General features: G+C 47.6%; 1 protein-coding gene across 1 annotated transcript in view; it reads left to right on the top strand.

Moving 5' to 3' along the window:
- Positions 1-3,515: 3,515 nt before the first annotated feature.
- LOC134583430 (prostaglandin E2 receptor EP2 subtype-like) overlaps positions 3,516-23,333 on the top strand; it is a 28,368-nt gene continuing 8,550 nt past the window's right edge. The window contains exon 1 of the mRNA XM_063440342.1: positions 3,516-4,473. Coding sequence (XP_063296412.1) covers positions 3,655-4,473 — 819 coding nt within the window. The 5' untranslated portion in view covers positions 3,516-3,654. The remainder of the gene's footprint in view (positions 4,474-23,333) is intronic.

Raw genomic sequence — 23,333 nt, 5'->3', positions numbered from 1 at the left:
ACAATCTTAACGTTTAATGTTTTTTTATACAGAACAGATAACACCACATACAGGATGGCCAGCAATTATAGTGTAATGACGTCATCCAGGTGAGATTGGGAGCTGTTACATTTTAATCCCACTTGTACTTAGTCTGCAAGACAGAAAAACCGGAACGGTGAGATTGTAACCCCCCAAGCAAGCTGCAAGCATGTCGCCAGTCAGGACTGGGGGTGCAGCGCTATGCTGTGCTTAGAATGAGCCCCTGGGCACGGGAATTGTGCCCAAATAGAGCCTGGGAGCGTATTCTAAGCACCGTATAGAGCTGCGCCCCCAGTCCACCCAACTCAACGTGGCCGAGCTGCTAGTTTGGAAGATTAGGAAGGCCTGTAGCCCCAAGAAGAAAACCGCTGCTTAGCAGAAGGGGCCTTGACAGGCCTTGTACAGCTCCCTTGCGCCCTGTGTAGTGATGCCGGGGCCGGAGTGACGTCATATTCCAGCTCTGGCATCACTGCGGTGCGCATGAGGGAGCTGAACAGGAGGATCAGTGCTCCCTCACTGCCCTGAGGTGGCCAGCCGGCCAGCTCCTGGCCCCCCAGGAAAAGAGGCTGGCAATGCATGTGCCAGGGCGATTAGGGGGCGGCTTTTTTTGCCGCCCCCCAGAAAGTGCCGCCCAAGGCAAATGCCTTGTCACCCTCGCAGTAAATACACCCCTGGTTGGGGCGAGAGGTGAGGGCAGCTGCCCAAGTGAATGTTTTTGGTTGACAAGGTGGTACTCAGTTACGGATATATATTTACTAAGGATATAGGATGTTTTATGTTTAAAGTTTTATACATATTTATATATTAATAGAGCTGTGGTCTATTTTCATCAAGTAAGTCTGTGGTTTGATTATTTCAAACAAGAAAAGTGGTTACGGGTATATTCCCATACACAATACCCTCTACCTACACACAAGGATAGTACTAGGTAGCTGTTTCTGGGGAATTATTTTGTACACATATGTTGACAGTACTTGAAGTACATTTAAACTGCCGGAGTATTGGGGGTTGGGGGGTATTAACAAACATCTGGGGGTGCCAGAGTCATTTTTGCAATAAATACTGATACAGCTTCATTTTCAAGCTGCGACCCTGCGCCAAGGCTCTGGGCAAGAAGCATGATCTTAGACTGTGAGCTTTGAGCAGGTCCTCTTCAGTCTTCAACCTATTGTTACTTGAAATGTTTGTAATTGTCTCATTTATTGTTAAATCTCAAGTATGGTAATAGACGGAGTGGTTGGTGGACCGACACCAGTCAATAGGTGGAGCGCTCAAAGTGAGATAACTCACCCCCCTCTTGGGCTGTATGAATAACCTAGAGATGGGGATAGAAGAGAATAGCAATATCGTGTGATATGTTTAGATTAATAATAGAGTGGTTTTAAAAGATATAGATCCACTCACATGGTTCTGAGCCTTAGCAGGATAGGCTCAGATCGCTTGGGCAGGCGTGTTTAGGGTGACACGGAACCTTACACAGGAAGAAGGTCACGCTGTTCCTTTAAAAGATAAAGTGCCAAATTTGGTGCAGTATGTAAGGATAATAAAGCAATTTAGGTGACAGGGTACAGGAAACTGCTCACCTGGTTCAGAGCCTAGACCCTGGCGCTGAGTGTATTAGCATATGTGTCAGTAATGGGACACAGAACCCTGTAGGTAGATAACAGGAACACGGGATATTTTGTCAGTAGGAGGAGGTTGAATAATTAAGGTTCCGTTCCGTGTCACCCTAAACACGCCTGCCCAAGCGATCTGAGCCTATCCTGCTAAGGCTCAGAACCATGTGCGTGGATCTATATCTTTTAAAACCACTCTATTATTAATCTAAACATATCACACAATATTGCTATTCTCTTCTATCCCCATCTCTAGGTTATTCATACAGCCCAAGAGGGGGGTGAGTTATCTCACTTTGAGCGCTCCACCTATTGACTGGTGTCGGTCCACCAACCACTCCGTCTATTACCACATATGTTGTACTTGTGCTAAGTTGTGAGGATTGCACATTGGTGGTAGCAGCACTATTCTTTCCACTACAATCTATTTTAAGCGCCTGAATACACAATATTTTTGTCTTTTTATATTGTTAAATCTCCCCCTCTTATAATATAGTAAAGCGCTACGGAATATGTTGGCGCTACATAAATGGCGAGAATAATAATAAATCTTCCCTTCGTTGTTGCTAGATTTCAGGAAGAGCGATATATAGCTCCCTGCAAAGTAACTTGGTTTTAAAAGGGGTAAAATGAAGAACAGTAAATTAAAAAATATAAAAGGGGAGCATTTCGTGCAGAAACCGTTTATATTCCGTGTTTATGTAGATGATAGTAGGTCGTCAAACACCGCGTTCTGTAATATCGCCCCATGTGATCAGTTTGTTTAATGATATATCTCATAAAATAAATTGACTGTGTAAAGACACTCGGAAACAGAATGACTAATCATTATAAATCTTCCCCGAGGCTCAGATCTGCAGAGTATTTAGAAACTTGTAAAACCTAAATATCCCAACATTAAATAATTCAGGGCAGCCGAACGGCCGGGTGCGTCTTATTTAGGAATAGGGTTCATAAAGAAACGTTTCCAGTGTGTGTCTCAACCCTTTCATTATCAGCGAGATAGGAGTATGGCACAGACCCACGATGAAAGAGTTTATGTGGGGAACCTTTCTTAGGGGCAGAGAATGGAATACAGATAATTAGACAGAATATCTGAAGTATTGTTTATTAGCTATTACTGTCCCGGGCAGATCCCCCCCCACCTGCCAATCATTCATTTACTCCTCCATGTGCCATGGGATATATTGACATGATTACATAGGCAGAAAATTCAGCTTTCCTCACATCTGGTTTTTGCTGTTTTCACTGTTAATCCATAAGAAGGCAAAATCCAAGTTTTCAATTCTACAACAAACTAAGAAAACATTCCTTCTCGACCCCAGAATGGCTGTCAGATTTATCCCTGGATCAGGACAGAGTACGCAATGTTTATATATCTCATTCCTCACTTTGGCTCCAGCTCTGCTCTCGACTCCAACCATCAGCCTGCGATGGTATAATAGAATTCTCCAGCCTGCGATGGTATAATAGAATTCTCCAGCCTGCGATGGTATAATAGAATTCTCCAGCCTGCGATGGTATAATAGAATTCTCCCTTTTCATCTGATCCTTTGTATCCGCTATCAGATAGCAGGGGAGAAGTCCCTGGTAAAGTCGTTAGACCCGGATCCATCCCTCACATTTCATCAAGCAGTCAGCTGAACTCCAGTTAGCAGTGAAGGAGAGTGTGGACCTGATACTGTATACACAGTGAGGGGAGTTTATCTCACAAAGCACGAACGTGAAGCTGGAAAGAGGCACTTGGCAGGTTTTATGTTCACAGCAGCTCATTCACTGTCTGTTTCACTCCCTCAGTCCCTCCCTGTGGGTTCTGGGTGGAGAAAGTGAGGGAGAGTTAGAGTTATTTCACAAGGATCTCCACATTGAGCTCTTACACTCAGAGCTGACTGGATCCACAATCTCCCTGCTCCGGCACAGAGTTCCTTGCCATGTACCCAATTATCGAGTGGTCCGAAGCTGACCGTGGGTGAGACTGGAGGTGTTAGCTCTACAAAGTCCTGCTTCTTTCAGGAGCATGAATGACACAGGAGAAGCGAATCGTTTGACCCATGAAATATGTCAGAACAGTACCTACTTACCAACTGGCGAGACTCCAGCCATCGGCGCTGCAATGTTTGCTGCAGGGGTTCTGGGAAACCTGATTGCTTTGGTCTTGTTGGCAAGTCGCAAGAAGGGTGTCAGGGGCAAGTGCTCACTATTCCTCATCCTAGTGACAGGACTGGTCATCACCGACCTGTTGGGCACCTGCATGATCAGCCCAGTGGTTATGGTGTCCTACACCCAAAACCTCACTTTGTGTGCCTTGGACACAAGCGTTTGCTCTTACTTTGCCTTTGCAATGACCTTTTTCAGCCTGGCCACCATGCTGGTACTTTTTGCCATGGCTTTGGAACGAGCGTTTGCCATAGGACATCCTTATTTTTATGAGAAATTCATTCGGAAACGGTGTGGACTTATTACCTTCCCAGTGATCTACTGCTTTTGTTGCTTGTTCTGCCTCCTGCCATTCATGGGCATTGGGGAATATGTACAGTATTGCCCGGGGACCTGGTGCTTTATAAATATGCGGGGGGACCACGGGAATGGCAAAACCAACAATGTGTACGCCATCCTGTATGCCACCTTCTTAGTAATTCTAATTGTTGCCGTTATTAGTTGCAACCTTATTGTCATGGTCAGCTTAGTAAAGATGCACAAGCGTCAGAAATCCCGAAGGATGGGTTCGTTGATGGTGAACAAGAAAGAGAGGATGTCAATGTCTGAAGAAATAGACCACCTCATTATCCTGTCCCTCATGACGACCATCTTCGCCATATGCTCTGTGCCTTTTGCGGTAAGTGTATTCGGTTACAGGCGAACACTAGGGTCGGTTCAGAATTTGATAAAATGTCTCTGTCACTGTGTATCACAAGGTAATATCTTATCCAAAATTGTAAGCTCGATCGAGCAGGGTCCTCTTCAACCTATCGTTCCTGTAAGTTTATTTGTAATTGTCCTATTTATAGTTAAATCCCCTCTCATAATATTGTAAAGCGCTACGGAATCTGTTGGCGCTATACAAATGGCAATAATAATAATAATAATAATAATAATAATTGTAAGTTACACAAGAACATGAAGAATCGGAGCTTTGACTCTAAATGTCAGGTTTTTATAGCAATCTAGTTTTGATTTAATGGTTTTTGTTGTTTAATTTGAGGATAATTCTTTATGTACTTCTTATTATATAAACAGATGTTGTGGAAGAAGTGGCAATGTATTATAGAAAACAAGAGGTTATTAACACTAAGACAGAATGTGGGGAGGCTCCCAGAGTATAAGTAATAAATATTAGTGAGGGTGGGTGAAAACATGTAGAGATAGGAGGGTTTAAGTGAGATGTTGATGTTAATGGGATGGGATGGGGGTCTCTTATTACAATAAACCGCAGCCGCGTCACTATGATTGATGGGACCGTGGCCGCTCTGTCCTCGTCCAAACATGTCACCCTGTGACCGGCCCACGTGGGTTTACTGAACCTGGAACTGTGGACCTTTCAAAAAGAAATTGCATGTTTTACACCCAGCGCCTGCAGCTCGTTTTGGGGAGATTTTTTACCTAAAATGTGCAATTTCCATGTCGAATCTCCAACATTCCCAGTTTTGGGAAATCCCCTGGGTTTAGAAAAGCAGAACAAACTATTTCATAAAATATAGAAAGAAAAACAATATGACTAAATGAAAAAAGCAAGTTTTAACATGTAAAACGAAGGCGAACAATCTTACCTTCTGTAAAACATTACACCAGAAAAACTGACTAAATGCTAACTTTACACCAAAACAGCTGGAGGTCTGCCCGAATAGGGAATGGATCCATTTCAGATCTTTTTGTCCATAAGGCGGGGATTGCACCCCATCATGCACAGTTTGGGGTGTTTGTAATGGGGAGATTATTAACATTGAAAGGTAGGAATTGGTCTCAAATCTTGGACCCATGAAATGCTCTTAATTCAGACAATGGACACAGTGCAATTATTGACAATCCTTAATCCGATCATTTTACTGGAAAATCACCCAGAACTCCGAACCTTTAAAAATAATAATAAGTGAACTCATTCCGTTTAGAATACCCTAATTAGGCTTCCCCCCATTATAAACGAGAAAATTCAGATAAAACGTACCTGGTATCCAGCACCAGCATTGCTTCCACGCCTCACCCGATCTTCCCTGCGTGGTCCAATCAAATACTACTCAAAGAAATACATTTGATTGGACCTTTTGGACCCTTAAGCATCCTGATACAGAGATCTAGGGGTGTAAATAGCCCCCGGCACACACATGCAAATATCACTGTATGAGCAGCCATTCTAGCAGAAACCGTGCACATACAGTCTCCTACCACCATAACCACTTCTAAAAGCAGATGTGGTCATGGTTGTTTGAGCAACGCTTTAACCTTTTTATCATAAGATGCTCTATTTCCTTTCAAATTTGTATTAAAGATTTAGCAAATTACTGCACTGTCCAATTCAGTCTTGGCACAGCCTGGCACACGCCGCATTGAACATGGAGTCACAGAAACACTGTTTAGGTCCTGGCACAGCCTGGCACACGCCGCATTGAACATGGAGTCACAGAAACACTGTTTAGGTCCTGGCACAGCCTGGCACACACCGCATTGAACATGGAGTCACAGAAACATTGTTTAAGTCCTGGCACAGCCTGGCACACGCCACATTAAGCATATAGTTACAGAAACATAATTTAGGTCCTGGCACAGCCTGGCACACACCGCATTAAGCATAGAGTCACAGAAACAGTGTTTAGGTCCTGGCACAGCCTGGCACACGCCGCATTGAACATGGAGTCACAGAAACATTGTTTAAGTCCTGGCACAGCCTGGCACACGCCACATTAAGCATATAGTTACAGAAACATAATTTAGGTCCTGGCACAGCCTGGCACACACCGCATTAAGCATAGAGTCACAGAAACAGTGTTTAGGTCCTGGCACAGCCTGGCACACGCCGCATTGAACATGGAGTCACAGAAACACTGTTTAGGTCCTGGCACAGCCTGGCACACACTGCATTGAACATGGAGTCACAGAAACATTGTTTAGGTCCTGGCACAGCCTAGCACATGCCACATTAAGCATAGAGTTACAGAAACATTATTTAGGTCCTGGCACAGCCTGGCACACGCTGCATTAAGCATTGAGTCACAGAAACATTGGTTAGGTCCTGGCACAGCCTGGCACACGCCTCATTGAACATGGAGTAACAGAAACATTGTTTAGGTCCTGGCACAGCCTGGCACACGCCGCATTGAACATGGAGTCACAGAAACATTGTTTAGGTCCTGGCACAGCCTGGCACACGCCGCATTGAACATGGAGTCACAGAAACATTGTTTAGGTCCTGGCACAGCCTGGCACACGCCGCATTGAACATGGAGTCACAGAAACATTGTTTAGGACCTGGCACAGCCTGGCACACGCCGCATTGAACATGGAGTCACAGAAACATTGTTTAGTTCCTGGCACAGCCTGGCACACACCACGTTAAGCATGGGGTCACAGAAACATTGTTTAGGACCAGGCACAGCCTGGCACACACCGCATTGAACATGGAGTCACAGAAACATTGTTTAGTTCCTGGCACAGCCTGGCACACACCACGTTAAGCATGGAGTCACAGAAACCTTGTTTAGATATCTCCTCTTCCCTCTCTGCTGATAGCCAGGTGGAAGGGCAGCACCTCCAGTGGGCATTGACAGGGAGATGAGATGGACACACTGAGTACTAGATAAGATATAAATATAACTTTTTGAATTTCTACATTTCATTTTATTTTTCAGACCTCACAGATACATATTTATTTATATATATGGGAGAAATCACCTTCCTAACTTTTCTGAGAAGTGACGGATCCCCTTTAAGAGGGCCGTCACTTTGGGGTGCCTTTATAAACGCACCTGGCTACCGTTTCCCTCATTTAGACTTTCAGCACAATGGAAAGAGACCTGTAATGTAACAAATGGCTGCTGTGTGTCCGGGTAAGTGCCCGCTCTCTCTGTAGCCAAACGCAGCCCTGTTTACATGTTTACCAATCGTGGGAGAGACAGCACTATCGTTAAACAGGATGTTATCATTTCCTAATTACTTCCAGCAGACAGTCTTGTTAGGGGAGACGGTGACTTTCAAAAAACTGCCAAATGTTCCACACCATAAATAATTAAAGGGACATGCCTGGCACCAATACTACTTTAATGCATCGGACCTCATTCATTTTGGTCTTATAAATATGTTCTGTGTTTTCTTGCTCAAATCTTTATAGTTTCCACAGAAAAATGTATGTTTTGCAGAATGCTGCACCGTAAGCCCGCCTACTTAGCCACACCCCCTGACTCCAGAAAAATACTTCCTTATCAAATGTATGTACAAGGCTCAGCTACTGACAGTACTGAACGATGTGGACAACTAAACATCCAGTGTTGGAAGGAGAGGACACCCAGAAGCATATAGTAAGAATATCACTACCTGTTTGTAGTTTCTCTGATTATCTGCAGCCTGGTTGTGGATTATAAACTGAGACTGTGTGCATACTTTTGATAAGGAAGTCTTTCTATCATGAGAGGGGGCGTGGCTAAGGAGGCCGGCTTATGGTGCAGGATTCTGCAAAACATTTATTTTGTACAAAAACTGTAAAGATTTGAGTGTGCAAAAAATACAGCATATTAATGAGGTCAAATCTATCAAATGCATTAAAGCTGTGTGTTGGTGCCCGAAGTGTCCCTTTAGTGTATTATAACGGCAGCTATAAGGTTATGGTGTAAGGACGTCCCCTGTCTCCCTACACACAGTGTATTATAACTGCAGCTATAAGGTTATGGTGTAAGGAGGTCCCCTGTCTCCCCGCACACAGTGTATTATAACTGCAGCTATAAGGTTATGGTGTAAGGAGGTCCCCTGTCTCCCCGCACACAGTGTATTATAACTGCAGCTATAAGGTTATGGTGTAAGGAGGTCCCCTGTCTCCCCGCACACAGTGTATTATAACTGCAGCTATAAGGTTATGGTGTAAGGAGGCCCCCTGTCTCCCCGCACACAGTGTATTATAACTGCAGCTATAAGGTTATGGTGTAAGGAGGTCCCCTGTCTCCCCGCACACAGTGTATTTTAACTGCAGCTATAAGGTTATGGTGTAAGGAGGTCCCCTGTCTCCCCGCACACAGTGTATTATAACTGCAGCTATAAGGTTATGGTGTAAGGAGGTCCCCTGTCTCCCCGCACACAGTGTATTTTAACTGCAGCTATAAGGTTATGGTGTAAGGAGATCCCCTGTCTACCCACACACAGTGTATTATAACTGCAGCTATAAGGGTATGGTGTAAGGAGATCCCCTGTCTACCCGCACACAGTGTATTATAACTGCAGCTATAAGGTTATGGTGTAAGGAGGTCCCCTGTCTCCCTGCACACAGTGTATTATAACTGCAGCTATAAGGTTATGGTGTAAGGAGGTCCCCCGTCTCCCTGCACACAGTGTATTATAACTGCAGCTGTAAGGGTATGGTGTAAGGAGGTCCCCGTCTCCCTGCACACAGTGTATTATAACTGCAGCTGTAAGGGTATGGTGTAAGGAGGTCCCCGTCTCCCCGTACACAGTGTATTATAACTGCAGCTATAGGGTTATGGTGTAAGGAGGTCCCCCGTCTCCCCGCACACAGTGTATTATAACTGCAGCTATAAGGTTATGGTGTAAGGAGGTCCCCCGTCTCCCTGCACACAGTGTATTATAACTGCAGCTATAAGGTTATTGTGTAAGGAGGTCCCCTGTCTCCCCGCACACAGTGTATTATAACTGCAGCTATAAGGTTATGGTGTAAGGAGTTCCCCTGTCTCCCCGCACACAGTGTATTATAACTGCAGCTATAAGGTTATGGTGTAAGGAGTTCCCCTGTCTCCCCGCACACAGTGTATTATAACTGCAGCTGTAAGGGTATGGTGTAAGGAGGTCCCCGTCTCCCCGTTCACAGTGTTATCGAATCAAAACGTCAATTTTTAAACCGTCCAAATTGGTAATTTCTTATTAAGACGTGAAACTGGATTTACAGGCAGAGGATGTTGTTTCCTAACACAGTTTTACATGTCAGTGTGTACGCAATGACACACAGGAAGATGCTGTGTGAGGTCTCGAGGTTAGCAAATATTCTAAAATAGAACGAATAACCGAAAATCAACATTACAATTTTAAACCTTAAAACCGGCATCATCCAATCTGTAAGAACTCACTTCCCTCTGCCAATGAAAGGGCTTAAATTACAGGAGAAGTATGGAAAATAAATTGTTTCCCAGTACATGGGACCTCCTTGCACCATAACAGTTTGGTGGTTCCATGTTATCGTCACTCACTGGAAAAGCGTGCGGCCCCCTAAACTGTAGCTACTGTTCTGATTTGGACGTTATAGTAGCATGTTTTCTCTCGTTTTGTTATCTTATTTCGATATGCACTCTGCTTCCTGCATTTAATGTGTCACAAGGGGCGCTCGTCACACAAACTGTTTTCATTTTCTATAAATATTTTTAAAAAAACATTTTTTGGGGGGTTAATTCATTAAGCGAGAATTCTGGAGAATTGATAAGAGCTAATCTGGAGATTTCTTCACAGTTTCGTTCTGTGATTGCAATTATTTTGATAACTTAAAAACGTAAATATATTATAATCCGCTTAATAATTCAATAAGCTGTGTAATCGTGATCTGCCCTGTATCCTTTAAAATATGTTAATTCTGGCCCCTCTAAGGCCCAGTAATACATTTGCTTCTGTCCCCTTTGTTACTGCTAACCTAGACTCTGCGTTTTGGGGTAACACCTCGTGATATATGCGTGTGAAGCGCAGCGTGCATTAAGGAAAGTATTGACTCATTGCTTTCCTACGGGTTTTTAGACTCTGGATGCACATTGTGAGAAATCAAACTCCGTGAGGCTGCAGGAAGCGCCTCTATTGGCACTAAAGGCAGACAGAATTCCTCTAAAATTGCAATGGGTTCAGCTGCAGGTTTAAGGGGAAAGGAACACTTCAATGAGGTGAGGTGGTCTGGGTGCATATAGTGTCTCTTCAAATTAAAGTTGTTTTGCTGTTTTAGTATTTAAATTATTTCTAAAATACATGCTACTGCTATAATTAAACTTAGATTTTGATTTTAGGCTGGTGAGCTAGCTCAGTGGGCTAATGCGTCATCAGTAGAATCTGGTCAACCCTTGGATCGCAGGGTTGACTCAGCCCTTCATCCTTTCGAGGTAGATAAAATGCGGACCATTAAATTGGGCAATAGTAACAACCCCAGGTTAGTATTATTTGTATCAGTCTCTGGATTGCTAATGTAACTTAGAGTAGAGCAGGGGGTAAACTGACATTTTAAGCAATTTTACAGGGATTATACCATTGTACTGTGCTACGGAATCTGATGGCGCTATATAAATAATAAAATAATAATATCAGTGACTGGTGGCTTCTGGCAGATACGTTGGTTCCTATACACAGGTTTGTAATCATAACTAGAGTATAAATGAGGGCGAGTGAGGCCTTATGGACTAGATTTCATACTGCACATGGAAATAAATAAATCTGCTTGATTTGGATATTAAAGGTTACTCCAAGAACCATAACCACTTCAGTCTGTGTGTGCAGCGCTTTGCTCCCATTGATCGCCAGAGGTGTAACTCAATCTCCGCCAGTGTCCCGGGTTGTCAGAGTTCTTGGCTGGCTCCTGTCTGTGCGATTTCATTGTGAAACACACACACATATTCCCCTTTAATAACTACACCGGGAGATTCATCTAACGCTGCGTTAATGTGTCCGATAGATGTAAGTGAATATAATACCATAATAACATTCTTTAACTCTTTCATGGTTAGGGATTAGCAAAACCCTTGCTTTTGGAATAATCCATAAATGCCATTGGGCCTGAAGAGGTTAATATCCTATTTTTGCGTTTATTCTCCCGATCTACGGAATTTCACATTTCCCAGCATGCACCTGTCATCTCTCTGGTTGGCTGTTCATTTTGCAATATTAGTGATGAACATGAAGGGGTTTTCTCTGATTATGTGAAATGACTTCCTTCCTGGCAGAGCTGTGTGTCTGACAATATGGAAAACATCTGTGAGTTAACAAGAAAACACACGAGAAGGGGACATCGGCCAACGCAATAAAATCCGAATCCGATCCTTCAGGCTGGACCGTATTACACGGGACCGAGAGTGGCAGACATTTAATGCCTGCAGTTAATTCGCACGCAGATCTGTCGTTTATAATTCAATATCTCAGAATATCCTTTTCATTATAATTTCGGTATGATCATTATACACTTCCCTGATGAATTCTCGGTGTCATAATAAACCCCAATATATTTAATGAACCGAAACGTTTCACAATACTCACTTTAAATGGTGAAAAACTAAAATGTGAAATCTGTGTTAAAGTGAAACATTAAAGTTTTAGGTAAGAAACTAAAACGAAATTCCTACATAATGTAACACACCCACAGCGACCCCCCTTCTCGAATATCCTGCGCTCTTACCATGTCAGCGGCAAATATCACACCTTGTTCTGAATCCTCTTCTTCATATTATTAAAGGGACACTCCAGGCTCCCACACACGTTAGGTGCACTGTGTAGGTTAGGTTACAGTTAGTTATACTGGGTGGGTTTATATTATTAAAGGGACACTCTAGGCTCCCACACACGTTAGATGCACTGTGTAGGTTAGGTTACAGTTAGTTATACTGGGTGGGTTTATATTATTAAAGGGACACTCCAGGCTCCCACACACGTTAGGTGCCCTGTGTAGGTTAGGTTACAGTTAGTTATACTGGGTGGGTTTATATTATTAAAGGGACACTCCAGGCTCCCACACACGTTAGGTGCACTGTGTAGGTTAGGTTACAGTTAGTTATACTTGACAGGTCTATAGTCGCCATTTGGGCAGTCGGAATCCAGGACAAACCACCCCCATAACCTAACCCAATAATACACAGACACTAAGTAGTATGGGGAAATTTGTCCACAGCTTTATTAACCAATAATTATAATAATAATAATAATAATGATAATAATAATAATAATAATATCGATAATAAATTAACAGGTAAACATGGGTCATTGCCCCCCATACTCCGCCCCCTCGCATCCTGTTCCTTCGGCTACCATACAAAAGGCAATGACCCCCATATAATAACACATATACATAATTATAACATACACCAACTTTATATCAAAGTGCCAACCACCATTAACCACGGCAGGGGTATACCCGGATACCCCTGCCCCACCAGGTTCTGAGCCACCTCCAGGACTCGAAACCTCTCAACCACCGATGACCACAATCTGTTTATTCCACCTCACGTTCATCCAGGGGAGCCTATTTCCTCTCCTTCAGCTCCCCGTCCCGCCGCTGTGAAAGAAACGGGTTAAATAAACACAAAACAAACAAAGGGAGGGTGGGTGGGACAAACTCGACCAGGTAGGAAGTTAGAATGACTCACCTAAAATGGCTGCTCATTTAAATAGCCAATCCCACTTACCCATAATTCCAACCCACGCTTACTTCCTCCTAAGCCCGCCTCCTAACCCCTGTCAAGGCCTTTTTCCGCTTAGCTGCGCTCTAGCTACATGGGGCTACATGACAGGTCTATAGTCGCCATTTGGGCAGTCGGAATCCAGGACAAACCACCCCCATAACCTAACCCAATAATACACAGACACTAAGTAGTATGGGGAAATTTGTCCACAGCTTTATTAACCAATAATTATAATAATAATAATAATAATGATAATAATAATAATAATAATAATAATATCGATAATAAATTAACAGGTAAACATGGGTCATTGCCCCCCATACTCCGCCCCCTCGCATCCTGTTCCTTCGGCTACCATACAAAAGGCAATGACCCCCATATAATAACACATATACATAATTATAACATACACCAACTTTATATCAAAGTGCCAACCACCATTAACCACGGCAGGGGTATACCCGGATACCCCTGCCCCACCAGGTTCTGAGCCACCTCCAGGACTCGAAACCTCTCAACCACCGATGACCACAATCTGTTTATTCCACCTCACGTTCATCCAGGGGAGCCTATTTCCTCTCCTTCAGCTCCCCGTCCCGCCACAAGCTCAGACCTTGACCCCTTAAGCTGTCTGAGCTCCGCCACCCCGAAGAAACAGGGCCATCCTTATACCATCCTGCCAACCCAAGTTGAGCAGGTCCAAACCCACATCCGAGAGGTGAACACCATCCGAGCGGTAGTATCCTGGCAACCCTTCCTCCAACTCCAGGTGCCGTACCACTACACCCCCTACTTTCCGCACAAAGCTTGCCATCAAGCTATTCACCTTCTTCCTGCACCTCTCCATAGCCCCCGCGTCCCGAGCGTGCCGCCACCGGCGCCGCGGGACAATCTCAGACCAGACCAACATTACCCCCGGAAGCAGGCCCCTCAACTTATTAATGTCCTGCTTCATCCACTTCACCAGCCGGCGCTGCGGCGTAAGGCCCAGGTCATTACCCCCCACATGTAATACCAGCACGTCTGGCGTGTACCCTGCTGCCAGCATCCCAAACAGTTTCCCACAAACATCCCCCCAGCAAAAACCCCGATACCCAAACCAACGAACTGCCAACTGGCCTCTCGGAAAACCCAGCTGCTGGCCTTGCGCTCGAGCTGCGGCCCTCCTCTCGGCCCAGAAGACAAACGAATGGCCCACGATCCATGCCACACGCCCTGGGGGGAGAAAACAAATGATGAGGGAAGTCCAACAGAGACCCCTACCCCATCCCCAACCAACACAGCGAAACATCCCAACATAGCCATTAACCCCTCATATCATAACACAACACCTTTTAAATTTGATGGTTATTTTTTTTTTTTTGAAATACAAAACAGTCCCATGCCATTAATCCAATAGACCCAACCGGACATAGGAGCGGAATCTTACCGATTCCCACCTCCCGATCCTCTTCACCACCTCGTCCCCCAATCCCAACCGTGCGGCCTCCGTGGCCGCCCCAATACGGAACGAGTGCGTCCCAAATCGTGCAGCTTGAAGCCCCAACCTGCCCAAGCCCAACCGAAAAACTTTCGTGAACTGGAACCGAGAAAGGGACGATCCGTCAGCATGTACCAATAAGGAGCCCCCTACCGCTGGCCTCCGCGCCAGATACTCCACCGTAGCAGCCACCGGGCACAAAGCCGAGCCCGGCAAGGCCCCCAGTGTCACGTCCCGGCCCACGCCGCGGACGTCCGTTTTGGACCTGCCAAGGTGCACCACCACCTTCCTATCCAAGATACGGACCCCCGAAAATTGCAGGCCCCCCTGCGCCATTTTACTAGCACTCACCAATTCCCCTACTCGGAATGCCCCAAAAAACGCCAAAACAAACGCTACTTTGAACAGTAAAGCCTCAAACCCATCAAAACAAACCTCAGGCAATATACCCACCAAATCCCCCAGCAGCCGCACCGACACCGGGCGCCTGGTATCCGGCGCCCTGCGCCCCTTGCGATAACCCTTCAGGGCTTGCCTGATGACGAAGGTCTTGGTAAAGTCCTCCTTCCCATGCCACCGAAACCAAAACGCCATCGCCGCCATGGATCTGTCCACCACGGCAGGGGACGGCCCTTTTGTCAGCAACTGACAGGTGTACCACAAGAAAGCGTCCCGCAGGGCCTCTCCGCTGTCCATGGCCAACCCTTCCAGTGACCGTTCCCACAAGCCCCAAACCTTACTGTACGAGGCCCAAGTGGCCGGTGCCAGAGAAGCCTTCACGAGTCCTCCAAGCAGGACGCCCCCAGCTGCCAAATCTCGTCCGGGCAAGCCAGCCCTTCCTTCGATGCCCCCGGCGCCGCCAGCCAGAAACGGGACCACTGAAAACGAGATAGAGCATCAGCCACCTCATTCAAATAGCCGGGAACATGGCGCGCGCGAAAAACAACATTTCGGGACATACACAGCAATACCAGTCGCCTAAGCAGCTGAACCACCGGCTTTGATGCCGCCGACTGGCGATTCACCGCGTGAACCACCGCCATGTTATCCGAGAAAAATACCACTTTCCGATCACGCAACCTGTCACCCCATAACGCTACTGCAACAACCAACGGGAACAACTCCAAGAAAACCAAGTTGCGCATAAGAGGGCTCGAACCCCAAGAGTCCGGCCACCGCTCCGCACACCAGGAGCCCCCAAAATATGCCCCAAAGCCTATACTGCCCGAAGCATCCGTAAAAAGCTCCAGCTCGGCCGACGACTGGCCCTCCTGCCGGAACAACACCGTCCCATTAAAATCCCGCAAGAAGGCATCCCAGATGCCCAAGTCCGCTCGCATGGCCGCCGACACCCGTACAAAATGGTGCGGGGATTTAACCCCCGCGGTAGCGGCCGACAAGCTGCGACTAAACACCCTTCCCATCGGGATGACCCGACACGCAAAATTGAGCAACCCAATCAAGGACTGTAGCTGCACCAGAGTCACCGTGCGTGCCCCAGCAACGGCAGCCACCGCCCCCCGAAGCCTTGCCAGCTTATCCTGGGGCAGCCGACATTCTCCCCTCCCAGAGTCAATCTCCAGACCTAGAAAACTCAGACACGTGGTCGGGCCCTCGGTCTTATCCGCCGCCAGCGGAACCCCGAATTGGCCCGCCACCCACTCAACCGTCCGCAGCAGGCGCAGGCAATCCAGGGAACCGGCCGGTCCCACACACAGAAAATCATCTAGATAATGTACGATAAGACGACTCCCCGCTTCCACCCGTATCACCCATTCGAGAAAAGTGCTGAATTTCTCAAAATAGGAGCAGGAAATGGAACAGCCCATGGGCAGACACAAGTCCACGAAGTAGGCCCCTTCAAAGAAACACCCCAGCAGGTGATGACAGTCCCGGTGGACCGGTAGCAGCCGGAACGCGGCCTCGATGTCCACCTTAGCCATCAGGGCCCCATGCCCGGCCCGCCAGACCAAATCGACCGCCCGGTCGAAAGATGCATATGACACCGAGCACAATTCCTTATGAATACCGTCATTCACCGACTCCCCTTTCGGGTATGAGAGATGGTGAATGAGTCTAAATTTACCCGGCTCCTTCTTGGGGACCACCCCAAGTGGGGAAACCCGCAGGCCCTCCAGCGGAGGCACTACAAATGGGCCTGCCATGCGGCCCAGTCCTACTTCTTTGCCCAGCTTTTCCCTAACCACATCCGGGAAGTCCGCCACAGACTTCAGGTTGCGCAGCCTCCCTTGACCCCCTCGTCGCTCCTGAAACGGAATAAAGAACCCCACCGCAAACCCCGCCAGGAGCACCGCAGCGTCCGCCCTGTTACCGTAGCGGCCTAGCCACGGCTCCATCGCGCTTAGCTTCACTGGGGTTAGGCCCAGGGGAAGCGGATGCACCCCCTCCCCCCGGCGCGACAGCCGCGCCGGCGCCTCCGGACTTACCCTTCTTAAAGCAGCGGTTGAGCCCATGAGCTCCCCCGCAGCCGGAGCACTCATGCTTGAAACGACAGGAGGCTCCCCATTTGCATTGGCCCTCGTTATAGAGCCAGCATAAGCCCTTTTGTAAGGTGGCCGACGAGGCGGACTGCCCCCTGGCGCCGGCCGAACTCTGAAAGGGCTGCGCTTTTTGCGCCATCATTAGCTTCATCCAGAGCGGCAGGTCCATTTGGTCCCACCGCATACCCGGGTTAGCCGCCAGCCGCTGCCGAAACTGCTCGTCGTACCTCCACCATGCCAACCCCCCGTAAGTCCGGTACGCCTCCCAAATGCCATCCAAATAGCAGAACAAAGACGAGCACAACCCCGGCGATTTCTCGCCGAGCACACTAGCCAGCACACAAAAGGCCCGCAACCAATTACCGAAGGACTTCGGTATCTTGCGGTACCGCTTCCTCTTCTCCTCCTCCTCTTTTTTCTCATCCTTCTTATCCTCCTCCTTGAGGTCAATGAAGTCCTCTAACGGGAGGAGGGAGAAGATCTCACAGAACTCGCCCTTCCAAATCTTATCCTTCACGTCCTGTTTCAAATGGACCCCCAGTGGGCCCGCAAAAGATACGTACGCGTGCTGCCTAGCCGCGTCGGGGATACCCCCGGACAACTCAGCCCTTTCGCTCCCAACCTCTCCTACGTCCTGCGGCCCCGCCAAATCCCCGCCCGAACTAGGCCCCGCGGAATCCCGGATCCGAGAACCTGAAGCCCCTGCACCCGGAGCCCACACCTGACCAACGCCGCTAGTGTCACCCCCCGCCCCCAATGAGTGGAGTAGTGCCTGAAGTGTGGTAACTAGTGCGCTAGAGTGTAGTGACCCACTGGACTCACCGGCCAAGCCCCCCGACACCGGAGCGGTGGGGGCTGCAGTACAGATCGCCTGACGTCCGGGAAGAGGAACTTCCGCCGCCATCTCGCCGACCGAGGAGCCCACCCGGTGCCCAGCCTGTGAGGAAGCAGAACGGCTCCGAAATCTAGGACAAGGAGAAGAAGTCCTGGGTAGGGGGTAGCGAACATCCACTCCCCTCCCGTCCCGACCCCGGGAGCGCCTGCTCTGCACCGAAGCCTCCCGCTGACCTCTACCACCACGTGGCACCCGGGAACCCCTGGGGCTACGGCTCCTCCCGTCTCTACCCGCAAGCCGCCCCTGCTGTCCATACCGAGGGGCTGCCGCACCTTCCCCTGCTGAGCTATCCGAGGGGGAGCAGTGCCGACCCGACCGCCCCCGAGCATCCCGGGACCCCAGAGATCTAACGGGCGAGGGACTGTCACTACTACTCCTGGAACCCGGGCCCCCCCTGCGCCCCTCCACTACGGAAAGACCCGACTCCCGGCCTACCCTACGCCCTTGCCTAGCTACCTCCGAAACCCCCTCCCCCACCCCCTTACCTCTGACCCCTTGCTTGCCAGACCCCGATGGCCCCGAACTACCCACCACCCCTACGGGAGACCCTCTGTCTGACCTGGCCCCCCCCCGGGAACCCCTACCACCCGTAGAACTTACTCCTTTAGAGCCACATTTCCTCTTCGGGGCCCCAGGGCCCTCCCCCTTTCCCACTAAGGCCTGTGTACCCCCAACCGGCTTACTCCCGCCCCCCACAGTGGCAGAGCTCCCCCGAACAACCTTCCCGCCAAGAGGGCCCCGACCTGAGCCCTCTGCACTTGCCTGATGCCTGCCATGCGGTCTCCCGAATCCAGCCTCCTCATTGTCTCCGCTGTCCGAAGGGGGGAAGCCCTCCTGGGCCTCCCCTCCGTGGGTCTCGAAGCACCAGGGGGCCGCCCGGCCGCCTCCGACCTGCTAGCAGCCGCGCCCCCGTCCACGATATCCCTTTGCCGCCTAGTGCACATCCGAGGCTCCGTCCGCACACGGGGAGGCAAGGCCTTGACCACGCGGCTCCCGGGCCTGCTGCCGGTTGTAACTGGAACTCCACTGCTACCGGGTACCACTTCACCGGGCCCCGCGCCCGGGCTTAGCCTCCTCGGGGGCCTCCGGGCCCGGACCGGTCTCCCGCCATCGCCGTCCCGATCCGCCGCCTCCGCCAGGGCAGGGCCAAGCTGTGCCCGAAGCCAGTCCACACCTTGATGCCGTGCTGCCGACCTGATCCCTTCCAGCAAACGCTCCACGTCGTCCATTGTTCCTGCAGAGGAGACAAAAGAAATCCGACCAAGCAAAGTCCGCGCACACCGAGGCGAACACAAACTCGACCAGGTAGGAAGTTAGAATGACTCACCTAAAATGGCTGCTCATTTAAATAGCCAATCCCACTTACCCATAATTCCAACCCACGCTTACTTCCTCCTAAGCCCGCCTCCTAACCCCTGTCAAGGCCTTTTTCCGCTTAGCTGCGCTCTAGCTACATGGGGCTACAGGGTGGGTTTATATTATTAAAGGGATACTCCAGGCTCCCACACACGTTAGATGCACTGTGTAGGTTAGGTTACAGTTATACTGGGTGGGTTTATATTATTAAAGGGACACTCCAGGCTCCCACACACGTTAGATGCACTGTTTAGGTTAGGTTACAGTTAGTAATACTGGGTGGGTTTATATTATTAAAGGGACACTCCAGGCTCCCACACACGTTAGATGCACTGTTTAGGTTAGGTTACAGTTAGTAATACTGGGTGGGATTATATTATTAAAGGAACGCTCCAGGCTCCCACACACGTTAGATGCACTGTGTAGGTTAGGTTACAGTTAGTTATACTGGGTGGGTTTATATTATTAAAGGGACACTCCAGGCTCCCACACACGTTAGATGCACTGTGTAGGTTAGGTTACAGTTAGTTATACTGGGTGGGTTTATATTATTAAAGGGACACTCCAGGCTCCCACACACGTTAGATGCCCTGTGTAGGTTAGGTTACAGTTATACTGGGTATGTTTATATTATTAAAGGGACGCTCCAGGCTCCCACACACGTTAGATGCACTGTGTAGGTTAGGTTACAGTTAGTTATACTGGGTGGGTTTATATTATTAAAGGGACACTCCAGGCTCCCACACACGTTAGATGCACTGTGTAGGTTAGGTTACAGTTATACTGGGTGGATTTATATTATTAAAGGGACACTCCAGGCTCCCACACACGTTAGATGCACTGTGTAGGTTAGGTTACAGTTAGTTAGACTGGGTGGGTTTATATTATTAAAGGGACACTCCAGGCTCCCACACACGTTAGGTGCACTGTGTAGGTTAGCTTACAGTTATACTGGGTGGGTTTATATTATTAAAGGGACACTCCAGGCTCCCACACACGTTAGGTGCACTGTGTAGGTTAGCTTACAGTTATACTGGGTGGGTTTATATTATTAAAGGGACACTCCAGGCTCCCACACACGTTAGATGCACTGTGTAGGTTAGCTTACAGTTATACTGGGTGGGTTTATATTATTAAAGGGACACTCCAGGCTCCCACACACGTTAGGTGCACTGTGTAGGTTAGGTTACAGTTAGTTATACTGGGTGGGTTTATATTATTAAAGGGACACTCCAGGCTCCCACACACGTTAGGTGCACCGTGTAGGTTAGGTTACAGTTAGTTATACTGGGTGGGTTTATATTATTAAAGGGACACTCCAGGCTCCCACACACGTTAGATGCACTGTGTAGGTTAGGTTACAGTTAGTTATACCGGGTGGGTTTATATTATTAAAGGGACACTCCAGGCTCCCACACACGTTAGGTGCACTGTGTAGTTTAGGTTACAGTTAGTTATACCGGGTGGGTTTATATTATTAAAGGGACACTCCAGGCTCCCACACACGTTAGGTGCACTGTGTAGGTTAGGTTACAGTTAGTTATACTGGGTGAGTTTATATTATTAAAGGGACACTCCAGGCTCCCACACACGTTACATGCACTGTGTAGGTTAGGTTACAGTTAGTTATACTGGGTGGGTTTATATTATTAAAGGGACACTCCAGGCTCCCACACACGTTAGATGCACTGTGTAGGTTAGGTTACAGTTAGTTATACTGGGTGGGTTTATATTATTAAAGGGACACTCCAGGCTCCCACACACGTTAGGTGCCCTGTGTAGGTTAGGTTACAGTTAGTTATACTGGGTGGGTTTATATTATTAAAGGGACACTCCAGGCTCCCACACACGTTAGGTGCACTGTGTAGGTTAGGTTACAGTTAGTTATACTGGGTGGGTTTATATTATTAAAGGGACACTCCAGACTCCCACACATGTTAGATGCACTGTGTAGGTTAGGTTACAGTTAGTTATACTGGGTGGGTTTATATTATTAAAGGGACACTCCAGGCTCCCACACACGTTAGGTGCACTGTGTAGGTTAGGTTACAGTTAGTTATACTGGGTGGGTTTATATTAATAAAGGGACACTCCAGGCTCCCACACACGTTAGATGCACTGTGTAGGTTAGGTTACAGTTAGTTATACTGGGTGGGTTTATATTATTAAAGGGACACTCCAGGCTCCCACACACGTTAGGTGCACTGTGTAGGTTAGGTTACAGTTAGTTATACTGGGTGGGTTTATATTATTAAAGGGACACTCCAGGCTCCCACACACGTTAGATGCACTGTGTAGGTTAGGTTACAGTTAGTTATACCGGGTGGGTTTATATTATTAAAGGGACATTCCAGGCTCCCACACGCGTTAGGTGCACTGTGTAGGTTAGGTTACAGTTATACTGGGTGGGTTTATATTATTAAAGGGGCACTCCAGGCTCCCACACACATTAGATGCACTGTGTAGGTTAGGTTACAGTTAGTTATACTGGGTGGGTTTATATTATTAAAGGGACACTCCAGGCTCCCACACACATTAGATGCACTGTGTAGGTTAGGTTACAGTTAGTTATACTGGGTGGGTTTATATTAATAAAGGGACACTCCAGGCTCCCACACACGTTAGATGCACTGTGTAGGTTAGGTTACAGTTAGTAATACTGGGTGGGTTTATATTATTAAAGGGGCACTCCAGGCTCCCACACACATTAGATGCACTGTGTAGGTTAGGTTACAGTTAGTTATACTGGGTGGGTTTATATTATTAAAGGGACACTCCAGGCTCCCACACATGTTAGATGCACTGTGTAGGTTAGGTTACAGTTAGTTATACTGGGTGGGTTTATATTATTAAAGGGACACTCCAGGCTCCCACACACGTTAGATGCACTGTGTAGGTTAGGTTACAGTTAGTTATACTGGGTGGGATTTTATTATTGAAGGGAAACTCCGGGCTCCCACACACGTTAGATGTACTGTGTAGGTTAGGTTACAGTTAGTTATACTGGGTGGGATAATATTATTAAAGGGACACTCCAGGCTCCCACACACGTTAGATGCACTGTGTAGGTTAGGTTACAGTTAGTTATACTGGGTGGGTTTATATTATTAAAGGGACACTCCAGGCTCCCACACACGTTAGATGCACTGTGTAGGTTAGGTTACAGTTAGTTATACTGGGTGGGTTTATATTATTAAAGGGACACTCCAGGCTCCCACACACGTTAGATGCACTGTGTAGGTTAGGTTACAGTTATACTGAGTGGGTTTATATTATTAAAGGGACACTCCAGGCCAGGGGCGTACCTAGAGCATATGGCACCCGGGGCGGGTCCTAGTTTTGGCACCCCCCCCCCCCCCCCCCCCACCCCCACTTTAAAATGTACAAAACACCCACATTTTTTTTAATGTATGTAGCATTGAGCCGTGCTTGCATGTTTCAATGTAAGCATGCTTTTGTATGAAGTAAGTGTGAGTGAATGAATGGGTGTGTTTGTATGTAGTGTTGGCATTTTAATGCAGGCATGCTTTTGTGTGTAGTGTTGGCGAGATGCAGTGGTGTGGTTATATATAATGGTGATGTTTTAATACAGAGGTGTGTTTGTATGTAGTGTTTGCACTGGAATGCAGGGATGTGTTTGTGTGTAGTGTTGGCAAGATGCTGAGATGTGGGATTGCCATATTTAAGGACACCAAATAAGGGAACTATCTGCTAAACAGCACCCTAATTTGGTATCTTTACATATGGAATCTCACATAAGGGCACCAATTTAGGGAATTCTCTACTAAATAGCTAAAAGATCAAAATTTAAAAAGCCTTTTTCTTAATTTTAATCTTTAGGTTGTTTAGTAGATAACTCACTTATTTGTTATCCTTATGTGGGATTGACATATTTAA

Source organism: Pelobates fuscus, chromosome 13 (genome assembly GCF_036172605.1).
Source record: "Pelobates fuscus isolate aPelFus1 chromosome 13, aPelFus1.pri, whole genome shotgun sequence".
NCBI classification, from domain to species: Eukaryota; Metazoa; Chordata; class Amphibia; order Anura; family Pelobatidae; genus Pelobates; species Pelobates fuscus.
This window is presented reverse-complemented; position numbering and strand designations above follow the sequence as displayed.